The following is a 27,063-nucleotide window of genomic DNA, read 5'->3' on the forward strand; positions in this document are numbered from 1 at the left end:
TTGAGGAATAAAATAAATAAGAACATTTAATTAAATTAATGCAAGTATAAACAGTGACAATCACATACAAAATTATACATCATCTCTGCCGATGTGGCTTACAACGAAACATAAGATAAAAGAGATAAAGTGTCTTACAAATCCAACACCCCGAGAAAAGGTGTTGAGGTCTTAGGAATGGAGTAAGTAAACTGTATGACTCGCCCAGCTCAAGTCCTTGTTTGTCCTTCATACAAACAAGGGACATTGTACAAATAAACATGTGCAAAAAGGCAACTGAAAGAGTTCTGTTGGAGAGTGTGTTTCTTCAAGCTTGACGTGGGGCAAAAGAAAGAAGGTTTCCCTGTTATGGATCCAGTAAACTGCCAGGTAAGCTGTGAAGAGGGGTGGGACCCCCTGGAGCGCATCTGATTCACAAAGCCCCCAGAGAGCGATGTCTTAGGAGACTTATGTAGTGATGAGAGTCGGCGGGATGGAGGGTTCAGGCGCGGCCCATGGTCTGGCACAGAAGAGGGTCTAGAGCAGTCAGAAGTCAAGGTACATTGCTAGAATTTTCAAATAGGATATGTAATTTTGCAAGTGCAGCATCAAACTAAAGTTTATACTCGAGAAAAAAAAATCATCAGGCAAGAAAAAAAAAATGTCCCAGATGTGATTCTGTCATACGGAGTTAATACAGAGGTGTCCCCTAAGAGCTACTACCTTGGTCCGGTGGATCCTGGGTGGCCCATGCACTCCAGGCAAATGCAACATAAACAGAATCCAAACCCAGGTACGGAACAAGTACTCAGTAAGTGCTGGTTGTCTAAATATAAAGGGAGTATATTTAGCATATATACTTAGCATATATTAAGCGTCATGAAGGATAGTCAAGAGGCGATGGAGAAGGTGACCTAGAAACAAACAACACACAGTCTCTGACCTCTGGGGGCTTCAATTTGGTTCTGGCTGCTTCATAAGAAAGAATATATTAAATTAAAAAAAGCAAGGTTTATAGCAGGTGCATAAGGTGCTAATACTTCAATGAAAAATGACAAAAGGGAAAACATAGACATACATTTTCATATATATCTATGGAACGTCTTTAGAAGAATACACAAGAAACAGACAGCAGGGGGTTGTAATCATTAGGTGGATGGAGTGGAGATTTGTCACTGCCTCCTATTGGATTTTGAATCATGGAAGAATATGGATTCAAAATTTGCTAGCATATAAATAAAAAAGGAAGAATTGCTACGTAATACCAGACACAATACAAATAAGCATTGCATTGTATACTGAAGGCAAATAAATCAGGGGTAAATGTAATAATACAAAAGGAATGCAAGAGTAATTTTAAAAATTCCTTGTAAACGAAAACTGCATTGATTATTAAAATGTTTAAGTGTATTTGTCCAGGAACACAGGCTGGCTGCCCACATAAGGCGTCCCCTCCTCTTGACAGCATTTCCAGTCTTTTCCCCTCACACCATCATTATGCTCCCACACCTTTATGCTATGACACCACACTGCATTGCAGTAATACATTTTCCCAACTATCCCGGCGTTAAGATTACCAGCTCCTCAAGGGCAGGTAATCTACTTGCTCATCTCTGAGGACTCACTGCCTGGCACAGTGACTTTTGCCATATAGCTCTTACTAACTGGTTGATGAAGGAATGAACTGCTTAAAGCAAAATGTGCCTGTAAACAGTATCCTAAAAGGCCAGTGTGCAATAGTTGTAGAAATCTGAGGTTGGCTATTTGCTGGCTTAGACAAGTTACCTTATCTCTCTGCTCCTTCAGCTGTAAAATGGATAAAATAACAGCGCTTCCCACAACAGGGTCGTTACAGGGATTAAATGACATTATGCATGTAGGGTACCACATAGTTGTAAAGCTAATATTTAAATGGAACAGATATTGCAACAGACATTGTTTCTGAGAATAAGCTTATTCAAACCAACCAAAGGATCAAGGGGTTAAGTAAGCTAACAACCTATACAAACTACTGGTTTGTACTCTAAGCTTTCTATTTGTACCAACAGTTACATTGGATTCCATGTACCCTAAAATCACTATACTTTTGACTATATGCAAGTATCTTATTAAGCAGTAAGTTTAGTTTGGTGACAAACTTTAACTTCTACCATAGTTCTTCACAATCACAGTCACATGACAAGAACTCAAAATAGAAATGACTCATAAATATGTTGCAACAGGGGGACTCCAGGTCATGCAGCAGACAAACAGAGGCACTGAGTAGAGACAAGGACACTTCTGCAGGAATTGACCATTAAATCAGGGATTCTCAACCTGTTTTCAAAGGATGAATGGTGAACAATTTGCATGAAGGCTCATCATTCAAACATGTCTTTTCTCGGTGTCATGTGTGCTGATGACCATCCCAATCTTTTGAAAGTACCAACGTTTTCTTCGGGCTACCTTTTCTTCTCCATTGTTCTTCGTTCTCCTCTTCTTCTCTCCCCAGGTTCCATTTTGAGTGCTTTGGCCTTCTAAGTCGCACATCATCTGCAGCCCACTGGCCCATTCATTCCTCTGATCACGCTGAGCCAGGATGAACTGCCAAACCACTGGCGAGCAGCCCTGCTTTAAGATCCCAAGTTTCAGCGCTGGATTACATCTCCTCACATTTTGTGTCTACAAAGTAATACAAGTACATTAATTTCATGGGCTGGCAGGGGGGAGTATCTGGGGAACAAACTAACAAAAAATCTAATGAGAAACAATTTTTATCTGCTAGACGATATAAAATTTGTAAAAAGAGAAAGCGGCAGCTTATATTCACATCCAATTATCATTACATGATAAAAGGTGAGCCACCGTCTGCTTTCCTGGGACTGTTCTGGTTTTAAAACTGAAAGTCCCACATCCTGAGAAATTGCTAGGCCCTTTGCAAATCAGGATGACTGGTCACTTAGGCTGAACCAACACAAAGTTACACTTTTACACAAATGAAAGCTGCACAATGCATAATGAAACTTGCCTGAGCATGTCCAAGTTAATTATAGCACTTTAAACTTGGTCTTTTAAACTTGGTCTTTTAAACTTAGCTTGGGCTAAGTGTGGTTTCTAAATACATTAAAATTCTTCGTAAGCTTAATATAACTTTCTCCTTGGTTCAACCAAATGGATGAGGTTCTTCATTTATAAATGTAGACATTTGTGGCAAAATGGATTTAAGCATAGATGGGTTAAAAGTAAGGTTCCAGGGTCAGGCTAGTAGGTCCCAAAGACAGATTTATCTCATTTACCAGCTCGGTGTAAATTTACACATTCTTCTTGATCCTCTGTCTAAACCATTAAAAATAAGGATAATTCTAAATATTGTTATTTTTGAATTTTCTTGGAGAGGAGTGGATTAAATGAGAAACTCCACGTGAAGCAGTTAACACAGTACCTGATACAACTACTGTGGACCATATTCTGAGATACTTTATTATCTATTGACTTTCTGCCATTTTAAATGCCAATTGACTTATATATTTATTTTCCGTCCACATGTGTCAACTTGGTCCCGTGTTGTAGGGAGCTGTTGAGATGCAGAGCATTGGAAGCTTAGCAGGGAGAAACCACTTCCTCGCCCTCACCCCCACACCCCTGCACACAATACTGCTCACAGCTCTTCGCTCTCTGAGGACCTTCCCTAAATTTCCTCACTGTGGAAGGAACTCCTATATTAGAGCTGTGAGGCACAGAAGAGCCTGCCAGCAATTCCAACAAGCAATTCCTTAAAAGGGATGATCACAGTTGACAGACTGTTCCTTGTGATTGCTTTAACTCTTTGTTTCCCCTTTCCTTCAACTTCTCAACTCCTGCTATTCTTACCATTTTGTTTCTTTGAGTTCCTATCTTGGATGCCACAGTTTTCCACATCCATCATTCTCACTTGACGGGGGGGGGGGGGGGGGGGGGGGGAAGAGTAATTTTGTTTCTATATGGTACAACTCTTTCTTGAGAAAAATAATTATTATTTCTAGATAGCATAACCTTGTATCTCACACAGTGATTCAAATTTAAATTCTAGATTCCTAAGAAATGTTTCTAATCCCGGAAGTCTAGTGACTTTCCTTATGCCATGGGTTCCAACCCAACCCTTCAGGACACATGATTTTGTTCCTTGATCTTCTTTAGGAGTACAGGTTTTTGTTTACCATCCTTTCCTCATAGATGGACCATATTCTGAGGTACTTTATCATCCACTGGCTTTCTAGCCATTCTTAATGGCAACTAATTATTTTTCACAGAGATATATTCAAAATGAAATCTGACAGCACTCACTTTGTAAATCAGTTCCACCTCAGGATCTTACTGTCAGGGAAACCTGATCCTTAAATTCTGGCTAAAGGTCCCCGTTCTGTTAAGAATCTGTTCTTCAGAAAAGCTGACCTCTACTCCCTCAATTGCATCACTTTCCCAGATCCACCCCACCCTCTCAGAAGGTTCTGGGGAATTTCTCAACAACTATTGGAATTCCGTCCCATTTTCTACTTCCCTATTTGATATCCAAAAACCCTATACACAGACCATCATTGGATCCCTTGGTACTCTTCTCTAAGTATGGGGGGAAATGTTTACTCTGAATCATTTTAAAATGGGAGGTAATTATCTGAATATATTCATTTTCCTGGATTTTAAGTGCGCCCATGGGTTAACAGAGAATAAACACATGGAGCCTATTTCCAAAACTACGCAACACCTTCCACCAGAGTCTTCAAAAATATTCTATGGTACAAATATTACAGCTTTTCAAAAAGAACTATTTTTATTGTTCGGGGTACCCAGAAACCAGCTCAATATAGTGGTGCAACTAATGAAAGACTCAAATTAAACGGAAACAGTCTAGCCTTTTTTTTTTTTTTTTTTTTTTTTTACTGTAAGTCTGTAGTTATTTGCAAGACGGAGAGAAACCATACAACACTGGGCCTCCTTTAACTTCCATACATATCCATTCTCCCACCCTGAAGCCCCCATACACTTCATTTTTATCCAATAATCCTGCACAACTCCACTACAAAAATGCTATCCAACAGTGGAATGTCATTGTGCTACTTCAAAAAGATAAATCAGGTTGTCCTGTGGCCATGACCAAGTCCTCACTCCTCAGATACGCTACCACGGCATTCACTGCCCCTCGTCCAGTAGTGGTGATGCTGCAGAAGGGCAAAACAAGCAGGACTGGAGGAAGAGGTGGCACACAGAGGCATGTGGTGGCGTAGCTAAAATCCACTTTGCATAATTGAAAGTTGGTTCTGGGAGGGAAGGTTACTAGGGGTGTAGAGTATTATAAATCAGTGTTTACCAGAGGGGGCACCTTTGGGTAAAATGGTTCTCTGCTACCTGGCTCAGTCCTGCTCATGGCAAACTATGTAGCATCCCTGGCTCTACCACTGTGACAGCAAATACACCCTCATATATTTCCGTATATCCCTGATGGAGATCATGGTAATAAATTAAGTACCTTTTCTTTTTAGACAGAGGATGATTGTTGGCATAACGAGAAACAACAGGACAGCTCCCCAAATCACCAAGTGAGTCCTCTTCTTTTCTAAAAATACCTTAGGTGGTTCTGAAAAACAAAACAAAAAGAAACTGTCTAAAGATAAAATATTGATGGGAGGGGTTCAGGAGAATATTCATCCTTGAGGATGAATTTAACTTAGCTTTAGATTAATTTTCTTAAGTGCCAAAAGTTCCTGGCCAGTGAGTGGTTATAATGGTGAGATACCTCTGGTAAGAAAATGAGGGGAACGTAGAAAAGTGGAGGAAGTACAGGCTTTGAACACATGGAATTGGGTTTGAATTCTGCTGCCACTCACTGGCTTTGAAGTCTTGGGCAAATCCCTTAGCTGCTCAGAGCCTACAAAATGGAAATAAATTTATTGTGAGGCTAATGTTTGTAAAGTGCTTAGCACGGGGCCACAGGGAGTGGCTCAATACTAAACTGAACCTTGGTTATTTCACTTCCTCTTGTACTCTTTAATACAGAAGCTAGCAGCCCACTTATCGTACACGGCAAAGATGGCCCACAGTGGAACATGGAGGACAACTGGCACTGCCAACTACCTCCTACCTCTCCACACTGGTGGTAATGACTGGGGACCAGTGTTCATTATTCTTTCTTTCTCCACAGCTTGAACATATAGAGACATCTAGTCATTAGCACCTCACACCAGCTTCTCTGTTAGGGCCCAGTGCAAGGAGGAAAGGGGGACTTGTGGCACAGAAATGCTCAGAGACCACTAGCTCCCACCTCTTACCGTTAGACGTCACTACTTGGTTCAATTGTAAGCTGAGACTCACGTCTCCTATCTACCTACCTCAAGCTTTACAGCCACAATAGCAGCTGTAAAGCTGCTTACAGCTTTGTCTAGAAGCTTACAAAAATGCCTATTCATATATTTGTTATTCTGAGTCTCAAAACAGGTATGAAAATAATTCCCAATTTGCAGATGGGGAAACAGACCCAGAGTAGTTAAATGAATTACTTTAAGTTACACTGCAAGTAAGTTATAACACAGCTTTGAAGTAGTAGACCAGACCAGTACTTCAGGCCAAAGGTCAGTCTGGCACTGTAGGACTCAGTAAATAAAAGCATCTCCTAAATTTCCATCACTTTTTAATGCTATTGTTCATGGGGCCATCCTGGGTTGTCTTTTTCTATTGGTTGATTTTTTTCTACCCAATGTTTTAGTTGTTTTCTCCGTAGTACCCAGAGTTTTTCTGTCACCATCTATTGGTAGAAGAAGTGGTGGGAAGCACTTCACAGAACACCTCTGGGTTTACATTAAACATTTTAGCCATCTTCCTCACCTTCTTAAAGGCCTGAGCTTCTCATCAAACTCTGTCCCCCACCCCACCCACTTATGTAGGGTAGTGAAATGAAAAAAAAAACCAAACAGCTGGATTTGTGCAGGCGAGCTTCTCAAGTCATTTTCCTACATTGTTGCACATGTTATCCCTACAACAGCCTTATCTAACAGGTACTAAGCCCTCAGAGAAGGGCAGCACACAGAAGCCTAGTAATTTGCCCATGGACACCCAACACCGCACCCTATCCACTGAGCAGAGGGTCTTGAGTAGGAATATCACAGGCGACCTTGGAGAGGCCATATGGAAAGAAAGGCCTTCTCCTGTTTGGAATAAGACACAGAAAATTTTATTCTGTTTACTTCCTGCCCCAGAAGCACTGGAAAGAAAGGAGCAGCTCTTACTGTGCTAGGATTTCTGAAACCTAACCCGAGCTGAGTACCTCTCTCAGGTGGTTTCCCAGTTATGCTACCAGGGCACTTCCTACATAGAAATGGGATTGCCTGTTTTCTTACTGGTTTCCTAGAGAGTGTGAACTACATTTCTATGAGCTACCCCTCCCCCACCTCCCCTGGCAATGCCTAACACAAAGCCTGGCATGAGGGTCACATTCAATAAATATTTGCTGAATATTTATTAAAACTAGCAATATGGTTCAGTGGAAGAATTCTCGCCTGCCACGTGGGAGACCCTGGGTTTGATTCCTGGTCCATGCACTTCCCCAAAAACAAACAAACAAGCAAAACAAACAGACAAAATACAACAAACAAAAATTCAACGAATGGTGCTGTAATAACAGGATACTCACGTGGAAAAATAATGAAATATAACCCAGCCATACAGCATACAAAAAAAAAAAGCGCAATATGATTTGGATGAAGGAAAGTGAGGAAACAGGAAACAATTTGTAAATACACTGTTATTCCTTCATTCATTCAGCAAACACTGAATGCCTATGATGAACAGACATCATGATAGGCTGGGATATAGTGCCAAACACATTTAAAATGAGGCATTCAGAATGTTACCTGGGATGACCAGCTCAGCTGTATTGTTATCCTCAGACCCTGATCTCTGAAAAGTGCAGAGGAATATCTTGTTGGCTGTTGTGTTGACTGTCAGTGTGCTGGTCACGTTGAAGAGTTTCTCCTCCCTCTTGGAATTGGTGATAATGGTTGTGCCACTCAGGTTTCGGTGGTCACTGCTTGTCCAGATAACTTCAGCCTCAGGGTAACCCTCAGCCTGACACGTTAGCTCATGCTCCAAGGTGACTGGATCCACAGAAATTCTTTGCTGGATTTTGCGGTATGGGGCTAGGTCATGAGCAAAGAAGAGTCAGGGTTTTCACTTAGCACAGGACTAGGCAGGTGGTTGGTGTTGTCTACATCAGAAGGAATATCAATCCAGATTGGTCTCAAAGAAATAAGCTTAATGTCCAGCTGTTACCAGTGGTGAACTCCTGCTAGCTCTGCCTCAACCCTTCTATTAAAATTTAGGCCAACTTTTGGCTTAAAGGAATAGCTATATTGCTATAAAAATTGTGCTGGTATTTTTACTGGGCTCAAACTAGATATATAATGTAAGTTAAGAGTTGATATCTTTAAATCTTTCTATTCAATTATAAAATCGACTCTCCATCTGTTGGTCTTCCTATGTTTTTCAGTTAAGTTTTATAGTTTTTACACAGGGTCAAATCATTTCTTCTTTAATTTATTCTTGGATATTTTCTTTTTGTTGTTGTAAAACTTTATTCATAAACATGAGCCTTTCCAGCTGGAAAAGCACTGTTTTCTTAGATTTTATTTCATTACCAAAAAAAATCTCACGTTGATGTACCATTCATTTTTTCAAAGTGTGAAAGTACATACCACGTCATTTGTAAAAACTGATACATGTTTGCCTGGATGATACTTTTTAAAATTTAAATGTTCTATATTTTAGAATAGTTTCAGATTTACATAAAAGTTGCAAAGGTAGTACAGAGCTCCCATATACCCTTTATTCAGTTTCCCCTACTGTTAAAATCTTACATTACCATGGTATATTGGTCATAGCTAAGGAACCACTATTAGTACATTACTATTAACTAAACTCTGTACTTACCCAATTTCACTAGTTTTTCCCTAATGTGCTTTTTCTGCTCTAGGATCCCATCCTGTATATCACATTTTGATACTTATTTTTAAAATTTCTTAATGCTGGCTATTTTAATGTATCATTTAAATAATGATTATATTCAATGAAGAAAATTTGATATATTTTAGATTATTGTTTTGGGGCCCTTTAGGATTATTCTAGATTATTTAGGACATTTATATATCCTATGATCTTCAGTCCTGTTAATTTGCTGCAAATACATTAATGTAGTTTTATTATGTTGGCATAATCTTTATTTTACTTCTAATACTTTAATGTAACCACAAATGGTCCATCTAGAGCCTCAATGTTCCATTCCTTTGCTAAAGACAGAAGAAAGGATAGGATATGATAACTTATATACATAAATATATATATAATATAGTCATAGAGATTTAATACATAACAGCCAAGATCAAACGAAACTGAAATACATAATGATGTGGTGTTTCAGTGCTTTTAAATCAATGAAATCACTAATGGAAGCCCCGAAAATCAACATAATTACTATTTCAAAACACATGAACAATGGTTTTTACAGGTATTGGAGTTCTTAAGTTTGCATTTGTAATGTTGAAAAATCCTTTAAAAAAGGAATCCTCTGATTATGTTTCAAAAAATAAATACTCCACGAAATAATATTACCATATGGGGTCTGGCTCATAGCTTGATTTCTGGGCAATTAAATTTTCAAGCTCAAACTACCACATGGATGAACCTTGTCAACATCATGTTAATCAGGTTGACTGAAATAAGCACACAGTACAGAAAGACAAACACTGTATGATCTTGCTTAGAAGGCAAATTCATAGAGACCAATAGTAGATTACAGGTTGTCAGGGGACAGAGGGGTGAGGGGAAGGGAGAGTTATTGCTTAATAGATGCAGAGTTTCTGTTTGACGTGATAAAAAAGTTTGAGTAATTGATATTGGTGATGGAAGCACAATATTATGAATATAATTAACATGCTGAATTACATAATTGAAAGTGGTTAAAGGGGGGAAATTCTGAGTTGTATATATGTTACTATAATGAAAAGTTAAAAAAGTTAAAAAAAAAAATTCAAGTTTAATGTTAAGGGGGAAATGGCTGCCTTTTTACCTGTCTATTATGATTTTTAATGGAACAATAATAAAGGAGAATGCTGTTTCATATCTAGGAACATGTAAAAAATATGGTACGCTTCTAAGGAGCAAGTGAACGAGTATTCATTCCACAAGAATTAATTAAATATTCACTACATTAGAATCCAAGGTAGGGAACATGCATTGGGGTATAGGAAAAAGAATACTAGAATGTCCATATATGTTATTTTTTTTCCTGAACAATTATGTAAGAATTTAAAGCTTTGATGTGCTTTACTCCTTGCCACTGGGCCTCACGCGGCTGTTTTATGAGGGTCCTATGGGAAGAGAGGAGTTTTACAACACAGAGGGGAGGATTTGCTTAAGGCTTATCAAGGATTTTCAGATTCTCTTACCTAATTTAAACTAAACTAACTTTCTAACAAAGTAAGCAACTAATTAGAAAGCTCCTAGAAAGAAACTGAAGATTGACGATAACAATAATTCAATCACAAACCAAAAGGAAATGACAGAAGTGATATTTTTTATCAGATACTTTATGAGGTAAAAATAAGAACCTAATTGGACCTGGCAAGGTGGAGGTTTAAAAACCTCAAGATTATTGAGACCATCCATCTTTGTAATGATGGAATTTGACTTCAGATTTATTTTACCTTGTGATATTAGCTAATGGTAGTGAAGTATCACAAATTGCAAGATACTGAAAATACTGCTTACTAATTTTTTCTCATCCTTTAAAAATTTTTTTTGTATATTTTTAGAACATACAATTTCTTAAGTTAAACCATGCAAAATGCTGATATTCACCTTCTTCTGACTTCAAAAATAGCAATTTCATATAATAAACATATATATTAGTACATGTATACCCTTTATAACTATATACACATAACACACACAATATGCTTTGCAGAACCCTGGTTTATTAGATTTCAAGCACTGTGCTAGCGAATCGAGTCCAAGGAGAACTCACAGGAGCTTTGAGGTCAATATACAATTCAATACACACTCCAAAGGTGTACACGGCAGTAAAACAGACAGTAATACATGGTTATTAAGGGTACGGACTTCAGAGCCAGATTGTTTTAGATTGGTTTAGAACCAGAATTCACCACTTACTAGATGCGTGAACTTGGTCAAATTATTTAACTTCTCTGGGTCTCAGTTTCCTCCTCCATAAAATGGAAGAATAGTACATTTCATTGAATCTAAGATGCCATCTATTGAAAGATACACTCAGATTTCAGAGATAGTAAAATGTGAAGAATATGCACCTTAGACGTGATGAATCATCTACCTCATAGGGTCATTTTGAGGATTAAAGGAATTAATGTAAGCAAAGAGCTCAGGTCAGGTCATGGCATCTATAAGTGCTACATATGTATTAGCCACTACTATGACTACAGAAGTATTAATTACTACTACAACTACCACAGCTCCTCCTCCTCTTCTGCACACCAGTCTCGTTAAGTGTATTCTTGGGGTATTCTGTAGAAGTTGTTGACAGTTTCTCATGAACAGCCTTGGAAATGAATTTTCATATAGACACTATAACATCATATCCAAATTTGTTCATGTTTTAAAATTTTTAGGCTAGTCCTATTTAAGGAAATACTCCATCCATTCATTCATTCACAAATATTTTTTGTGTATGTTTATCACATTACTATAGTTATCTTATGCTATGCCCTGGTGATATAGTTTTTAACTAAAGGACCAAAACCTCTGCCCTTGTGGAGTTTATATTCTAATAGAAGAGAGACAACAAACAAAATAGAAATATTTAAGGTCCTAAAAGTATAAATTGAAATTGATACTGCATTTTCCCTATTAGGCTCAGAGATTAAGGAAAAACAATGTTCTCAATTGAATGTCAGACACTTAAGACTTGGCATTTAAACTAACTAACAAGAAAGGTGGAATAACACCCAAAGTGATCATAATTGAGCTAATCCAGAACTAACCCTTTCATATTAGTTCTGAAATGCTTCATCTTTTAAAATCTCACGATGAGTAAACTCCCTGTGGGGCAGCTGTGTCACCACACATTTGCAGTGATGGGAAGAGAAGTCTGGACAGCATTACTGTGAAATCATTTGCATATGAGGGTGACTCAGGAGCTCTACTTTCTAGCCACCATGCTCCCATTGCACCGAGAGAGTGTCACCGGTGCTCTTGGACTGCAGTCAGGGCAGAAGGCTCAGACTCTAGGTGCCAGCTCAACTCAATTCCCAAGACCACTGTATGCAAATGACAAGATGGTATGGGACTAGAATGACAGATTAGTAACTAATATACAAAATGGGATGGTCAAACAAATCAGATCCTCAAATGTGGTTGGCCATCTGCTTTGCCCCATTAGAGGCCCTCCCCCACCCCACCCCCGGAAAAATCATGAGGGCCAGGTGATTTCTACTGTATCAGACTGTAGCAAAAGAAACTGCAGATCCATAAGGGACATTATGGAGCCTTGATGACCTGGAAGAACACTCTCCCCTACTACAAGGAGGGCTGTCTCACTCACTGCATACTCCCTGTGGGTTAATGAGGGACCCTATTCTCAGGAAGGAGAAATTTACCCCCCTTCTTCCTGACTGTCAGGCTTATGCTCTTTCTCCCATCCCAGATCCAGCAAGGCTGGCTGTTCATGGGGCCATGGCTCGATAATTTCTTAAGTGCCCTGGAACATAACCAAGTGTCTGATATTTATTGATGGATGAAAGGAAAAGTCAAGAATATGAATCACTCCATCCCAAACTTTCTTTCATGAATATATCTCCTCCGAAGAAGCACATGATAAAGTATAATCTCTGAGCCTAATAGAGAAAATGAAATACACATTTATACTTTATAAGACACGTGACATATTCTTGGCCACAGTACATATAGAATCAAATAAGCAAGATTTCGAGACTTAGTAATGTACTATAAAACGGACAATTTCCACATAATTTTGTTTCTGGGTTTAGCCTCGTCAGTAATTCCTCTATTATACATATAAACCTTTTATACTTATATTGTTGACCCTCAGATTGATGGTAGGAGCGTAGAGCAGATGATTAGTTGTAGTCCAATAAAGCCAAATTGTATTTGACTAAAAAAAAGGTCATAATGTAAACAAAAGAATCAAGCAAATTACCTCAAAACAAGGATTAGGGAAAGCAGATTTAAGTTCAACATCACAAAGTGATTTCAACAGGCCACGGAAGGGGCATCCCAACGACAGGGATGGTTCTGTTGGAGGCATGTGAGCAGATGAAGGGCATGTATCCTATGGGGATGTTGCACTGGGGATTTCTGTTCTTTGTGGGAAGTTAGATTAGATGCTCATGCCTGGGGCCCTTTTGCCTATCAAGTCTATGAATCTTAACAGTGAAAGCAGAGGTGGTAAACTAAGGTGTTTTCCTGTCTTAGTTAGTGGTAACCGACAACCTTGAACCCAAGCGATTTGATGACCAATCTGTGAATCAGAACCCCGAATTGATGCGTACAGTTCCTCCTCAATACTCCAAGAAACACGGGTGTATATTTTCAAGATAAACGTATGCCAAGTGAGCACAGCTTGTAACATCCTCAAGAAAGAATAGATTCCTCTATACTTAATAAGATTACTTTTGCCTTCAGAGATTGACTTCTGAACCTTTTGAACGTGAACTTCACAATGTGATTTTGACATAGAGGAACTCAAAAGAAGGGAAATGGTGGAAAACTTAAAAACAAAAATAGCAGTTGAATTCAAAATTTTCTGGAGGGAAACAGAAATAATAGTTATTATATAGGATGCCATGAAAGGCAAGTACATGTGTTATTGTTAAAATAATAAAAAAGCAAAGACCAGGAATTCATTTTTAGAAAAACTGAAAGTACTATGGAGTGTGGCTCTGTTATATTTGGCTTTCAATCACTGGTGACTATCAAATAGGAAGTGTCCAAGAAATGCTCACTGGATGAATGTGTGAAGGAACAAATGAACAGATTGTTGCTATTCTGCCAGAAAGTGAGGCTGGACTTCCAAGAATGAAAAGTTTTCAACAAGTGGAATATATTTGTAATAAAGGTCAGGTTTCTTCATCTATAATAATTCTTACCATTGACTTTCAAAGTAATCCGCTTGTAGTCAGCGCCATCATAGCTGATCAGGCAGCAGTAAACCCCTGCATCCTGCAATTTGACATCTGTGATCTGAAGCGCAGCCTTTCCCAGAAACAGCTTGTCCTTCAACAGCTGGGCCCTCTGGCTATAGCTACTGTGCTGGACCTTCAGATCTTCTTCTCCATTCACAAACTGAATAATTTTCTTATCCTCCATTTCCCAGTAGACAACTAATGTAGCCAGGTCCAACTGATTTTCTACTGGGAATGTGCATTCCATTGTCACGTTGCTGCCATACTCTACCTCATAGAGGTCCTTGGAAACTGTGACACTAAATGCTAGAAAGAAAGACAAACAGTATTCAAAAGACAGAAAATGCCTCAAAAAAGTTACAAAACGAGTGCACAGTTTTACAACCTCTTTATCTCTCAGTTGTGTGACAATTATATTTAAGGACCTGCTTCTCTTAAATACATACTGTTTTTTAGCTTCAGCGAGTTTGAGCCATGTTTTGGGATGTTATAGCTCATTCATGTGTTAGGATAATAAAATAAGTTACACAAGTTGCTGTCTCAGAGTTCTTAAACATACATTATTATACAATGATGATGGGGTTTTATGATGTTAAATGATTATGGGGTTTTTATAACCTGGAAGACTTTATTTAATGTTGATAGCCACAGATTGATACCTATTTCCTTCTACATAGTGTGAATGGTAGATTCCAACAGGACTCTTCTTTTACTGCCCTAATCTCTTAATCAGTTCTCTGGCCAGAGGTAGATAGGTATAGAGATTTAGGGGATTGCTTCAGGATGAGGCCAGTAATGGTCCTATTTAAAATTTTAAACAATGCTCATAATTTTGTGGGGATGGGTATTACTCTGGACACCTTTCAGAAACCTTAAAATTCTTGTGTAGATTATCCTATACAAGATAAATCCTATGCAACGTGAATAGACTGACCCTACCCTTGTTTAGAACAAGCAAATATCAGAAAGTATACACATAGGCCATTTCCCCCAGCTATTTTCAGTGGTCCTCTCAGCAAAATGAATAATGGATTAATTTTGCTTCTTTCAGTTTGTCCACATTTCCTATATCTTTGTACAATGACATAGATGACTTGTTATGAGATAAAGAAAAATATAATGTTTTCCTATGAAAAATATTAGATCTATTCAAAATTATCATTTTATTTCTTTACCTCATGGTTAAAATATTTAAAATATAGAACCAAGTGAAAGGATTTAGTGTCTTACCATTTAGTAAATGACAGTAGGCCATGAATGCAAGGACGTTAAATATCTTCATTTTTCTATTTAAGGACCTAATTATGAGAAACACAAAAGAAGATGAATATACTCAATAATTCAACACCCAGACAGTATAGAACTTGGGAGTTCTAATTGAAATGGTCTTAAAATAAACAAGTCAATTACTGATTTGTAAATGAGGAAATATCGCAGGGAAATTGGAAGTTCAATATTTTTGTTGATAGCACAGAGTGATAAAGCCAAGTGAAGAAAAGTCACTATGATAAGAATTTTTCAACTTACTTATAAGCCCTGAGAAAAACTTGTACAGTCAAAAGAAGCCAAAAAGAAAATATTGCACTAAAATTATCTCAACTATTCTATGTTATTGCTTCACGTAACATATGTCAAAATCCAATCCTGCCTTACGCAAAATTTCAAAGCAAGAAGAATCTGGACTGCATTTCCCCCTGCTTTCAATAATTTTTCCCCCAGTACCAGCTGAAGACCTTCATCCTGCCCTTTGACTGTTCAAGCCTTCCACTTCTCTGTCGCAACCATGCAGCTTCTCCTTCACATGACTATCCTTCAAAATCTCCTCTTCTACCTTTCATTTATTCCAAATTATAAATCCTATTCCCTCAATAAATTGTTCTACTAATACAGGGGGAAATGGAAAGAAAAAGCAGTACGATGTGGCCAATTCATACTAAGATGTGAATGACTCACAGTCACTCTTCCAACAGTCTTTGCCTAGATTCTATTCTTCATTTTGTGATCTTTCTCGGAATTCTACTGACTCCATCATTCAGCAAACACCGACTAAGCACTTCTCTATGTCAGGTACTATTTTAGGCACTAAGGATACAGTGGTAAACAGGAAAGAAAAGTCACGGATCTCTTGCAGCAATATATTCAAGTAGGGAAGGAAGTAAAGGTTTATATCATATTTCAACCAATCTACTTATTTCCTAACATATTTTGTCTTTCTTGAGTTATACATTTATTTATACACCTTTAGAAGTAAGTTTTCCCTCTTAGTGTCTCTTTGGCCTCTGTATGCATAAAAATTAGGAAAACCCAAATCAATAGTCCAAGCCCTTGATCTTCAGGCTTACTCTTGTGAAGCTTATGTAGGTAGTAGAGAAGCTTAGCCTACCTATAGGTATGCCTAAGAGTTACTTCTGGAGGACCTCTTTTGTTGCTCAGATGTGGCCTCAATCTCTCAAAGCCCAATTCTGCAAGTGAAATCATTGCCCTCCCTGCTACATAGGACATGACATCCAGGGGTGAAAGTCTCCCTGGTGGCATGGGAGATGACTCCCAAAGATGAGCCCAGCCTGACACCATGGGATCAACAATGCCATCCTGACCAAAAGGGGTACAAGAAGTATAACAAATTAAGTATCAGTGGCAGAGAGAGTTCAAATAGAGGTGCGAGGCTACTCTGAAGGTCACTGTTATGCAGGCTTCAGTTAGAAATTGCTTCCTATCATAACTTGCCAAACCCCAACCAAAACCATTCCAGCCAATCTTAAAGAACACCCTAGGTCAATATATAAGATTCTACAAAGGTTCCATGTATTAGAGTAACTTTCCAGAAACCTATAATCTCCAGATGGGTCCCTGGACCAGACAAGTTCTGAAACCTAGAGGGCCCAGCTTATCTAGAACATCAGCTAGTTCCAGCTCCCTACCTCATATTATTATTAACCCCTTCTGACAAATTAGAATGGCCATAGCCCAAATAACCCTAAAGAGAGGGATAAAAAGTTCAAAGATGTTGGAGTTATTCAAAGAAGGTAGGTTTTAATGAATGAATATGATTGCCGAATCATTAAATTGATATTTTAGTCTCTAGTATCTTAGAGCAGCTAGGAATAAAAACCTAAATTATGAAACTGCAACCCATACCAAATTCTGAAATCTGTTCTACAACTATTTGTTGTGCTACGCTTTGAAGAAAAAATCTGAGAGGATTTTTGTATGGTAGCCCAAGACAAATTCTGGGATCTGTTCTGTAACCACTTGTTGAAGAGTGCTTTAAGAACTATTGCTTTTTTCTTTCTTTGACCTGTATAAATGTTATATAATAAAAAAGTAAAAAAAACAACCAAAAAACCCCAACAATGTATATATCTTAATTAAAACATACTTTATAGCTAAAAAATGGTAACCATCATCTGACCCTTCAGTGAGCTATAATCTTTTCTCTGGTAGAAGGTCTTGCCTCAGTGTTTATGGCTGCTAACTGCTGAGGATAGTGGGTGCTGACAGGTGGGCAGCTGTGGGCAATTTCTTAAAAATAAGATAACAATGAAGTCTGCTGCATTCACACAGTCTTCCTTTCATGAAAGATTTCTCTGTAGCATGAGATGCTGTTGGATGGCATTTTACCCGCAGTAGAACCTCTTTCAATCTTCTCAAACCCTGCCACTGCTTTATCAACTAAATTTATGCAATATTTCAAATCTTTGTTATCATGTCAACAATGTTCCCAGCATTTTCACCAGGAGTAGAGCCCATCTCAAGAAAACACCTTCTTTGCTCATCCATAAGAACCAACTTCCCATCTGTTAAAAGTTTTATCATGAGACTGCAGCAATAAGTTATATCTTCAGGCTCCACTTCCGCTTCTAGTTCTCTTGATAATTCCACTACAACTGTAGTTACTTCCTCCACTGAAGTCTAAAACCCCTCAAAGTCATCCATGAGGACTGGAATTAATGTCTTCCCAACTCTTGTGAATGCTGATATTTTGACCTCTTCCCATGATCTTAATGGATCTAGAATGGCGAGTCTGTTCCAGAAGGTTTTCAATTTACTTTGACCAATACCATCAAAGAATCACTACTATCGCAGCCACAGCCTTAAAAAATGTATTTCTTAAATAATAAGACTTGAAAGTTGAGATGACCCCTGGATCTGTGGCCTGCAGAATGGACATTGTATCAGCAGGCATAAAACAACATTAAACTTGTTGTCCCTCTCTATCAGAACTCTTGGGTGACCAGGCACATTGTTAATAAGCAATCATATTTTGAAAGGAATCTTTCTTTTCTGAGCAGGTCTCAACAATGGGCTTAAAATATACAGTAAACCATGTTGCAAACAGATATGCTGTCATCCAGGCTTTGTTGTTCCATTTATACAGTACAGGCAGTGTAGATTTAGCATAGTTCATTAGGGGCCTACAATTTTCAGAATGGTAAATGAGCACTGGCTTCAACTTGAAGTCACAAGCTGTATTAGCCCATACAAGAGAGTCAGCCTGTCCCTTTGAAGCTTTGAAGCCAAAAATTGATTTCTCTTCTCTAGCTATGAAAGTCTCAGATGGTGTCTTCTTCTGTTTCATCTACATTGAAAATCATTATTTAATGTAGCCAACTTCATCAATTATCTTAGCTAGATTTTTTTAATAACTTGGTACAGACTCTACATCAGCATTTACTGCTTTATCTTGCAGTTTCATGTTATGGAGATGATATCTTCCCTTGAACTTCATGAACCAACCCCTGCTAGCTTCAAACCTTTCTTCTGTAGCATCCTCACCATTCTCAGCCTCTGTAGAATTGAAGAGTTAAAGCCTTGCTCTGGGTTAGGTCCTGGCTTAAGGGAATGTTGTGGTTGGTTTGATCTTCTATTCAGACCACTAAAACTTTCTCCATATTGGCAAAAAGGCTGTTTCGCTTTCTTATCATTTGTGTGTTTACTGGGGTAGCATTTTTTATTTCTTTCAAGAACTTTTCTTTTGCATTCACAACTTGGCTGTTTGACACAAGAGACCTAACTTTTGGCCTTTCTCAGCTTTCAACTTGACCTTCTCACTAAGCTTAATCATTTCTAGCTTTTGGTTTGAAGTAAGAAATGTTTGGCTCTTTCCCTCACATGAATTTTAGAGGACTTTGCATGGTTATAAATTGGCCTAATTTCAGTACTGTGCCTCAGATAACAGGGAGGCTCAAGAAAAGGGAGACAGACAGGGGAAATGACTGGTCAGTGTGGAGTTGTCAGAATACACACAACGTTTTTCAATTAAGTTTGTTATCTTATATGGGTGTGATTCATGGTGCCCCAAAACAATCACAATAGTAACATAAAGATCACAGATCACCGTAGCAGATACAATAATAATGAAGAAGTTTGAAATACTGCTTGGATTACTAAAATGTGACACAGAGACATGAAGTGAGCACATGTTGGGATAAATGGTGTCCATTGGCTTGCTCAATACAGGTTTACCACAAACCTTCAATTTGTAAAAAATACAGTATCAGTGAAGTGCAAAGCTACTACAATAAAATGAGGTATGCCTTGTATGTAAATATCTCCTAAAAATCAATAAGAAAACTACATATACAATCTAACAAGACAATGAGCAGAAGGCATTAACATACGGTCCACAGAATAAGAAATACAAATGACATGTAAACACAGGAGAGGATGTTGAATGTCACCAATGAAAAAGTATAAATTTAAGACAGGAGAAACCTTTTTTCACATACTAGCCTGATCAAAGTGATAAAGATTCTTCATATTTAGTGTTTGCAGGAATATGAAAAACTAACCTTTCTCACTTACTAAAGGTGGGTATGCGAAGTTGTATAACCCATTGGATAGCCATTTGTCAACATCTATTAACATTTTAGGCTCAGTCTTGGGCCTCCGATCCGCCGCCATGGCTAGCAAGGAGCTGACGTGCAAGCTGCAGAGCCAGGGCAGGCCCAGGAGGGCTCTCCACCCATGGGCCCGTGTGCTGGGGGCCTCCCAGACTCACCTGGGCCTGAAGGGCGGATCAAGGACGAGGCCTTGTAGGGCAAGCTCAGCTGCAGGAATTCCTGCTTGTTTTCTACAAGCTCCTAGTGGAGGACTGCAGGAGGACAGCTGGCTGATGGCACTGCGGAAACTCTCCCAGATCAATGTCACCCTTGAGGGTGTTAAAGGTGGGAAGAACTTCTTTGATGCCAAGAACTGCTTTGATGCCAAGGTCCAAGTCTTGTCGTCTGTCAGTTAAGTTTGAAGATAAGTTAAAAGCCAAGTGAGAAGAGGAGAAGCAAGAGGCAAGGAGGCGCCATTCGGTAGCCTTTGGGGAAGTCAAGGTAGCGTTCAGCACCTGGTGGGCTCACCTTGACCGGCGCCCACAGCTGGGCCTCAGCCTGACCGGCCCCTGGCACTCACACCCAACAATCAAAACAAACTCTTCAGTCAGCCTAATTGGGGTGCTAGGGGTTGCCCCTACCCCAGTGAGAGGTACTCCTGGAGGGTTCTGAGATGGCCTAAGTGTCTCTGCTCCCTTCTCTTCTACTTTTCATTCCTCTAGTCTTCTAGAATAGCCAGACTCACTCTCCATTTCTTGCACCTTTGCTTTTCCCATGTCCCTTTACCATTCCACATCCAAGAGCAGTGTGTTAATTTATACAGATCCTTCTGTCTTTTGTGGTCCTCCTGGTAGATAGTGCAGTCCCTGCAGGGCTGTGATTTTAATGCTGCGAATTTTATTGGGTAATTCTCTGCACTCCTCTCCTTTGTTTCCCATTCACTTTCCCCGTTCTCATTCTTAGCCAGACTTGGCTGCTTGCTTTGGCATCTTCTCTCCTTTGGTGCCGCTCACATTTAAGGAAAGCCAAAGTGGACAACTATCCTCTCTCCAACAAGGGGGTGGCCTGTTCCTTCGATGGGAAGAAAATAGAAAAAGATGTTCTGTCCCTTTCCTATCACTTTCCTCCTTTATCCTTAACATCCCTGGAAAATCCACCCTTTCATTCCCCTCTTCATATCTTTCCCATTTCAACCTTTCTCCCATTTTAAATACCCTGCCACTTAATCGTAAGAATGAAAGAATTAGAAGTAATATTCCTGAATATAAATTCCGTTCAACTCTGACTGTACGCAAATTATATTACAGTAGACTCCTGGTATTTCCAAGTGACAATTTCCAAAACTGATGACCATCCTTGTCATCTAGTCACTTCCCAACATTTGCTCCAAGGTATTGGGATGGACACATTCTTAGTTGCACCATAAATTTTTATATGTTGTGATCTCTTGGGCTTGCTCACAAATACCAGTGGTTTGGTGTATTTTTAAAAAATTATTCCTAATTTTTTCTTTCGTAACTGCTGTCTTTATAATTACGAAAACACCTGCATTTCTATTTGCAGCTGTTTCTTCTTAAGCAAACTGTGCAAATGAACTTTGTCATCACACACATAAATGTGTATGTCTGACAAACTCTTGGATCTGTCCTGTAACTACGTGTTGAAGAGTGCTTTGAAAAGTATTGCTTTTTTCTTTCTTTGCTTAGTATACATGTTATGTTATACAATAAAAAAGTTAAAAAAAAAAAAAAAAAGAATAGCTAGAAGGAAATACCTGAAACTGCTGAACTGTATTCCAGTTGCCTTGATCCTTGAGGATGCCTATATAACTATATAGCTTTTACAGTGTGTCTGTTGATTGTGAAAGTCTTCTGGCTGATGCTCCCTTCATCCCGGGTATGGACAGAAGAGTAAAAAAAATAGGATACAAAATAAATAAATAATGGAGGATAAGTGGTTTTTAAAAATAGGTATATTACAATACCAGTGGTCAATGAGAGGGAGGGGTAAAGGGTATGAGATGTATGGATTTTTTCTTTTTTCTTTCCATTTCTTTTTCTGTAGTGATGCAAGTGTTCTAGAAATGATCATGGTCTGAAGACACAACTAGGTGATGTTATGAGCCACTGATTGTATAATTTGGATAGACTATACGGTGCATAAAGATATCTCAATAAAAATATTTTTTAAAAAGCAAAAAAAAATTAATTAAAAGCATGTCATATGACCGTGCAATCCCTCTTCTAGAAATCTATCCTACAAAAACAAAAACTATATACATAAAGATAAGTAAAAGGATGGCATCTTAGAAGCAGCCCAAAGAGGGAATACCTTAGATAGCCTAAATGGTTAAATAAAGTTTGGTTTACTCATACAATGTAACTCTACTAGGTATTGAATGAAGTACATCTATATGTATTGATTTTGTAAAGATATACAAAGGAAGTTGCAGATACTATACACAGTAGGAATCCACTTTGTAAAAAGAACAGGCTGTGTATGTGTGCGTTTAGTGGTAGGGACTGTCTAAAAAGATCTACACTAAGTTGCTGACAATGATTGTTTCTAGGGTGGAATTAGAGAGAAGATGGGCAGATTTTCACCTCTTTATAGCTTTATTAAAAGGAAGAAAGAAAGGAAGAAAAGAAGTAAAAATAGAGATGAAATTCTCAATGATATTTTTGGTATTTTCCTGTGTCCAAATTTTCTTTAATGTGTATCCTCTACTTCTATTATTAGCAAAATTTTTTTAAAAATTGACAAATCATTTCACCCTGCAACCTGCAGAATGTTTGGCCGGCAGAATGGTATGGTTGTTAGAACTAGAATCCCAACATTTGGGCTGTGGAATAATAATAGGATTTATTTATTTTTACATTTTACTTCACTATAAAAGCAATAAAATTGCATAAAGAGAAAAATCACCCACTATTCCATTACCTGAACCCATGGGCACTTGGCTATGTCTGGAAATATTCTGGATTGTCAAAATTGGGGAGGGGGAAGAATTGGCATGGATATGGAGAAACTGAAACCCTCATACTTTGCTAGTGGGAATGTAAAATGGCACAAACACTGTGAAAACAGTTGGGCAGTTCCACAAAAAGTTAAACATAGAATTACAATATGACCAACACTTTGCTCCCTACATGAGTATGCAAGAGAATTGAAAACATGTTCACACAAAAACTTGTACACAAATGTTTATAACAACATTATTATAATAGTCAAAAGTTGTATATCCAGAGCAGTCCATGGTGGCTCAGTGGCAGAGTTTTTGCCTGCCATGCCAGAGACCCAGGTTCGATTCCCAGTGCCTGCCCATGCAAAAAAAAAAAAAAAGTTGTATATACATACAATGGAGTATTAGCTATAAAAAGCAACAAATACTGATTGACATATGCTACAACATAGATGAATCTTGGAAACAAGATTCAAGTGAAAGAAAAAACACACAAAAACCCACATAAAATGTGATTCCATTTATAATGTATGTTCAGAACACACAAATTCAGAAAATCAGAAAGGAGATTAGTAGGGGAGACGGGACTGGGGAGTTTCTACTAATAGGTATGGGACTTTTTGGGGGATGATGAAAATGTTCTGGAATTAGATAGTGGTGACAGCCATACAATTACGTGGATATCCTAAAACCCACAAAATGGTACAATTTAAAATTGTGAATTTTATGGTATGTGAATTATATCACAATAAAATAATTAACATAAAAAACTGGCAGGGAGGGGTGCTGTGCTACTGACATCTAGTGAGTAATGTCAAGGATGCAACTAAACATCTTATAGTGCATAGGATCCCTCAGCAAAGAATTATCTGGTCCAAATTATCAACTGTACCAGAACTGAGAAACCCTGCAGGTACTGCTAACATTTCTGTATATATTTTTCTTCCAATATTTTTCTCCGTGCATCTTTTTAAAGTGTAACTATAACCTTAGCATACATTTAACACCCAGTTTTTGGTTAATTTCACAGCATAAATAATTTCCATGTTATTGCATGATAGTCACAAGAATTTTATTTAATCATCCCTTAATTTTTATTTAATTCCCCTATTGCTAGGCAACAGATTGTTTCTAATTTTAAAAATATTTAAGAGCCTCCTATGTGCCAGGCCTCAAGTTAGGCCCTAAGGATAGATTTTTCCTAAGTGGAACTGCTGATCAATGAGTAAGAACATTCTCTTGGTTCTTGATACACGTTGGTAATTGATAACAGTTATACTGTATCTTCACCCAGCACTGGATATTATTTAAATTTTTATTCTAATTTGATTATTGAAATTTATGACAAATTTTGCACAGACTTGTTTATTGTTCTTTTGTGGCTTAACTCATCATTTTCAGCCTATTTATCTTACTGATTTCTTACCAACTTACATGAACTCCTCATGTTAAAAAAACATACGATATGACAAAAAAGCACAAGAAACATAAGGAAAAAATAAGTAAACTGAACTTCAAAAAAATTCTTGTTCATTAAAGGACATTATCAAGAGAATGAAAAGACAATCCACCAAATAGGAGAAAATACTTGCAAATCATAGATCTGATAAGGCTCCAATATACAGAATAAATAAAGAACTCTTAAAACTCAACATCAAAAAGACAGGCAACCCAATTAAAAAACAGGCAAAGGATTTGAACAGACATTTTCCCAAAGAAAATGACAGTGATGATGGCAGCACAAACCATATATGTACTAAAATACCACTGAATTGTACACTTTAAAGTAGTTAATGGTTAATTTTATATGAATTTTATCTCAATTAAAAAAAAAGACATATACCAAAAGGGTAAAATAAAATGAGTCACCTTTTTCTTGCTAGTGTGAGATGAATAATTCCTATTTCTTTCTTTTCTATATTCCCTGTAATAGGGACTTAGGGATGGCACACAGGCCTGTGACAACACAAATTTTGTTGAAATGGGACTGAAGGAGCAATCTGGCTGTTATTTCCTTGGGCCAGAGTTGATTACACCACAATTATAATATTAATTTGGCATTAGAAATACAAGTATATTTATCGGGCAGAAGAAAACTTAAGGACACTACTTAACTCCCAGAAAGAAGCGCTGAATAAAACAGAGGAACAGGAACCAGAGTCATGGATTAAAGCTAATTTTGCCAGTATTTATGGCATACACCAGTGGAGTTCCTATCCTTCAATGAATGTGGTTGAAAATTCTAAGGGTAATAAAGGTTTATTGGAAAGTGATGGACTGGTTCAGATATTTCCCTAATTCCTCATCATACCCCTTCCTTCAAGTCTCCAACCCCTTAAAATACAACTGTCATGAGCCAGGGAAATAGGGGAAGGACAGAAACCACGTGAATAAACGTAGTCTTTGACCCCTACCCCTCACATCAGAGCACCTGATCTAAGAGAGGAGCACTTACATCTCCCCTATTTAAGAAACCATGACCATGTATGTATCTGAATTCTCCGAAGACATTCGAAGAGCAAAGAAACGTGAACGCAGGGAGAAATGATCACCCGCTCAGTACGGGGAAGCCTGTGCCTAGGGGAACCCCACCATAAAACCATAGAACTGATAACTACTCCATTTCTCATGAGAGGGGAATGGGGAGGAGGAAGAGACAGAAAACAACAAAAGCTTCCTTTTTCAAAAGCAGAAACAAGGATGGTCTTGGTATTTGTCGATTTTTACCAGATATATATGAAACATGATTTGATTTTCAAAAAAAAATATTTCTTATAGTTTGACATGTTTTCTTCGAGTGGAGAGCCCACAGTATTAATAGATCAAGAGAAATGTCTAAACTCTAATAAATCTTGTGCCCAAACTCTTTCCCCTCAGACACACTGAGACACTATAGTACATTTTTCAGGTTTGGCTTCAATTTCTCAAAGTATTTCTGTGGCTTCCTTGAAGACTGCACTCTCTGTTAAGAGCATAGCCTCTGCTGACCTTCTCCCATTGAAAAAGACGATTTTTTTCTTCAGAATATCACAGTTCTCATGAAATACTATTGGCAACTGTCAATGTGAACTGGTACAACCTTTCTGGAAGACAATTTTCAATTTGAGAAAAAAAAAGGCCTTTAAAATATTCAAAATCTTCGACTAAGTAGTTAACTACTTCTAAAACCAATGATGTTCAGAGAACAGCCAAGATAGTAAACCATTGTAAATAACCTTTATGCCCAGCAATAGGGGATTAATTTCATTTGATTACCCAACACAATAGGATACAGGGACTTAAAAAAAAATACAAACCAACATTTTAGAGGACCAACCACACAGAAAGGCATCCGCGGTATATTGTTTTAAGTGAGAAAAAGCAAGGTGACACAATGGTTCTTGAAGTAATTCCTGTGTTATAAGATTAACCAAAACTGAACTTCGAAAGAGGCGATGCTCAATGTATCTAGGAAATGCTATAATTTTCTTTTTCTTAGACTGTTCCTTTCTCCTTCAGGATTCCCTGTAGCCCTCAGAGCTGATAGAGCAGAAGTAGGGATCAAGTATTCTGGATTTTAGAGCAGGAAAGGACCTTAGCAGACGCCCTCTATCAAACGGGAAGGTTTCTTTCTAGACCCCAGGTACAGAGATGTCAGGCTGGATACCCCACTTGGAATCATAACTGCTAGCGAGCCGCTGAGAGGGGACTAGGACCCAGGTGTCCTGAGCGCCAGTTTAGGAGTTTCCCTGGAGACCCGGCTACCGCAGGAGCATATTCACCAATACACAGAAACATACGCTTACAAGACTGAGATTAGGCAGAGCTGAATCCTGCCTGCCAAAATGCCAAATGCAGTCTGTTTTTATTAACCGCACAGGTAAACGGCTCTACTGCCCCCTACCACCTTCCTTCCCCCTTCTCCTCTCTCCACCCCAGAGCAAGAGCCTAAAGTTCGCCTTCATCTTCAAAGCGCCGCCCCGGCCGCCCCAGACCCGGAGAAGCCCACACGGAGATGCCCTGCAGCGGGCAAGGCGCGGAGGAAGAACTTTCCCTACCTGTGAGTCGCCCAGAGCGCGGTGGCAGCCGAGCCGCGCACAGCGGCGCGGGGACAGCTAAGAGCCCGGTGCCAGGCCCCGCCCGC

General features: G+C 38.5%; 1 protein-coding gene across 2 annotated transcripts; it reads right to left on the reverse strand.

Annotated features, from left to right (window-relative positions):
- CD274 (CD274 molecule) lies at window positions 1-27,063 on the reverse strand. Of its 2 annotated transcripts, XM_077148261.1 has the most exons (7): window positions 26,978-27,063; window positions 15,387-15,454; window positions 14,121-14,462; window positions 7,839-8,123; window positions 5,462-5,569; window positions 3,829-3,888; window positions 1-2,640 (listed from the first exon to the last, which is right to left on the reverse strand). In XM_077148261.1, the coding sequence occupies exons 2-7, from the start codon at window positions 15,436-15,438 to the stop codon at window positions 2,618-2,620; spliced, it is 870 nt and encodes a 289-aa protein (XP_077004376.1). In that variant the 5' UTR covers window positions 15,439-15,454; window positions 26,978-27,063; the 3' UTR covers window positions 1-2,617. The 2 variants fall into 2 exon arrangements, with proteins under 2 accessions (XP_077004376.1, XP_077004377.1); XM_077148262.1 differs by lacking the exon at window positions 3,829-3,888.

Source organism: Tamandua tetradactyla, chromosome 2 (assembly GCF_023851605.1).
Source record: "Tamandua tetradactyla isolate mTamTet1 chromosome 2, mTamTet1.pri, whole genome shotgun sequence".
NCBI classification, from domain to species: domain Eukaryota; kingdom Metazoa; phylum Chordata; class Mammalia; order Pilosa; family Myrmecophagidae; genus Tamandua; species Tamandua tetradactyla.

Excerpts from the sequence above, each read along its gene's own strand:
- CD274 (XM_077148261.1), bottom strand. The coding sequence starts at position 15,438 with ATGAAGATATTTAACGTCCTTGCATTCATGGCCTACTGTCATTTACTA. Across the intron at positions 14,463-15,386 it reads CTACTGTCATTTACTAAATG|CATTTAGTGTCACAGTTTCC; the intron begins GTAAGACACTAA and ends CTTTCTTTCTAG. Across the intron at positions 8,124-14,120 it reads GATTACTTTGAAAGTCAATG|CCCCATACCGCAAAATCCAG; the intron begins GTAAGAATTATT and ends CTCATGACCTAG.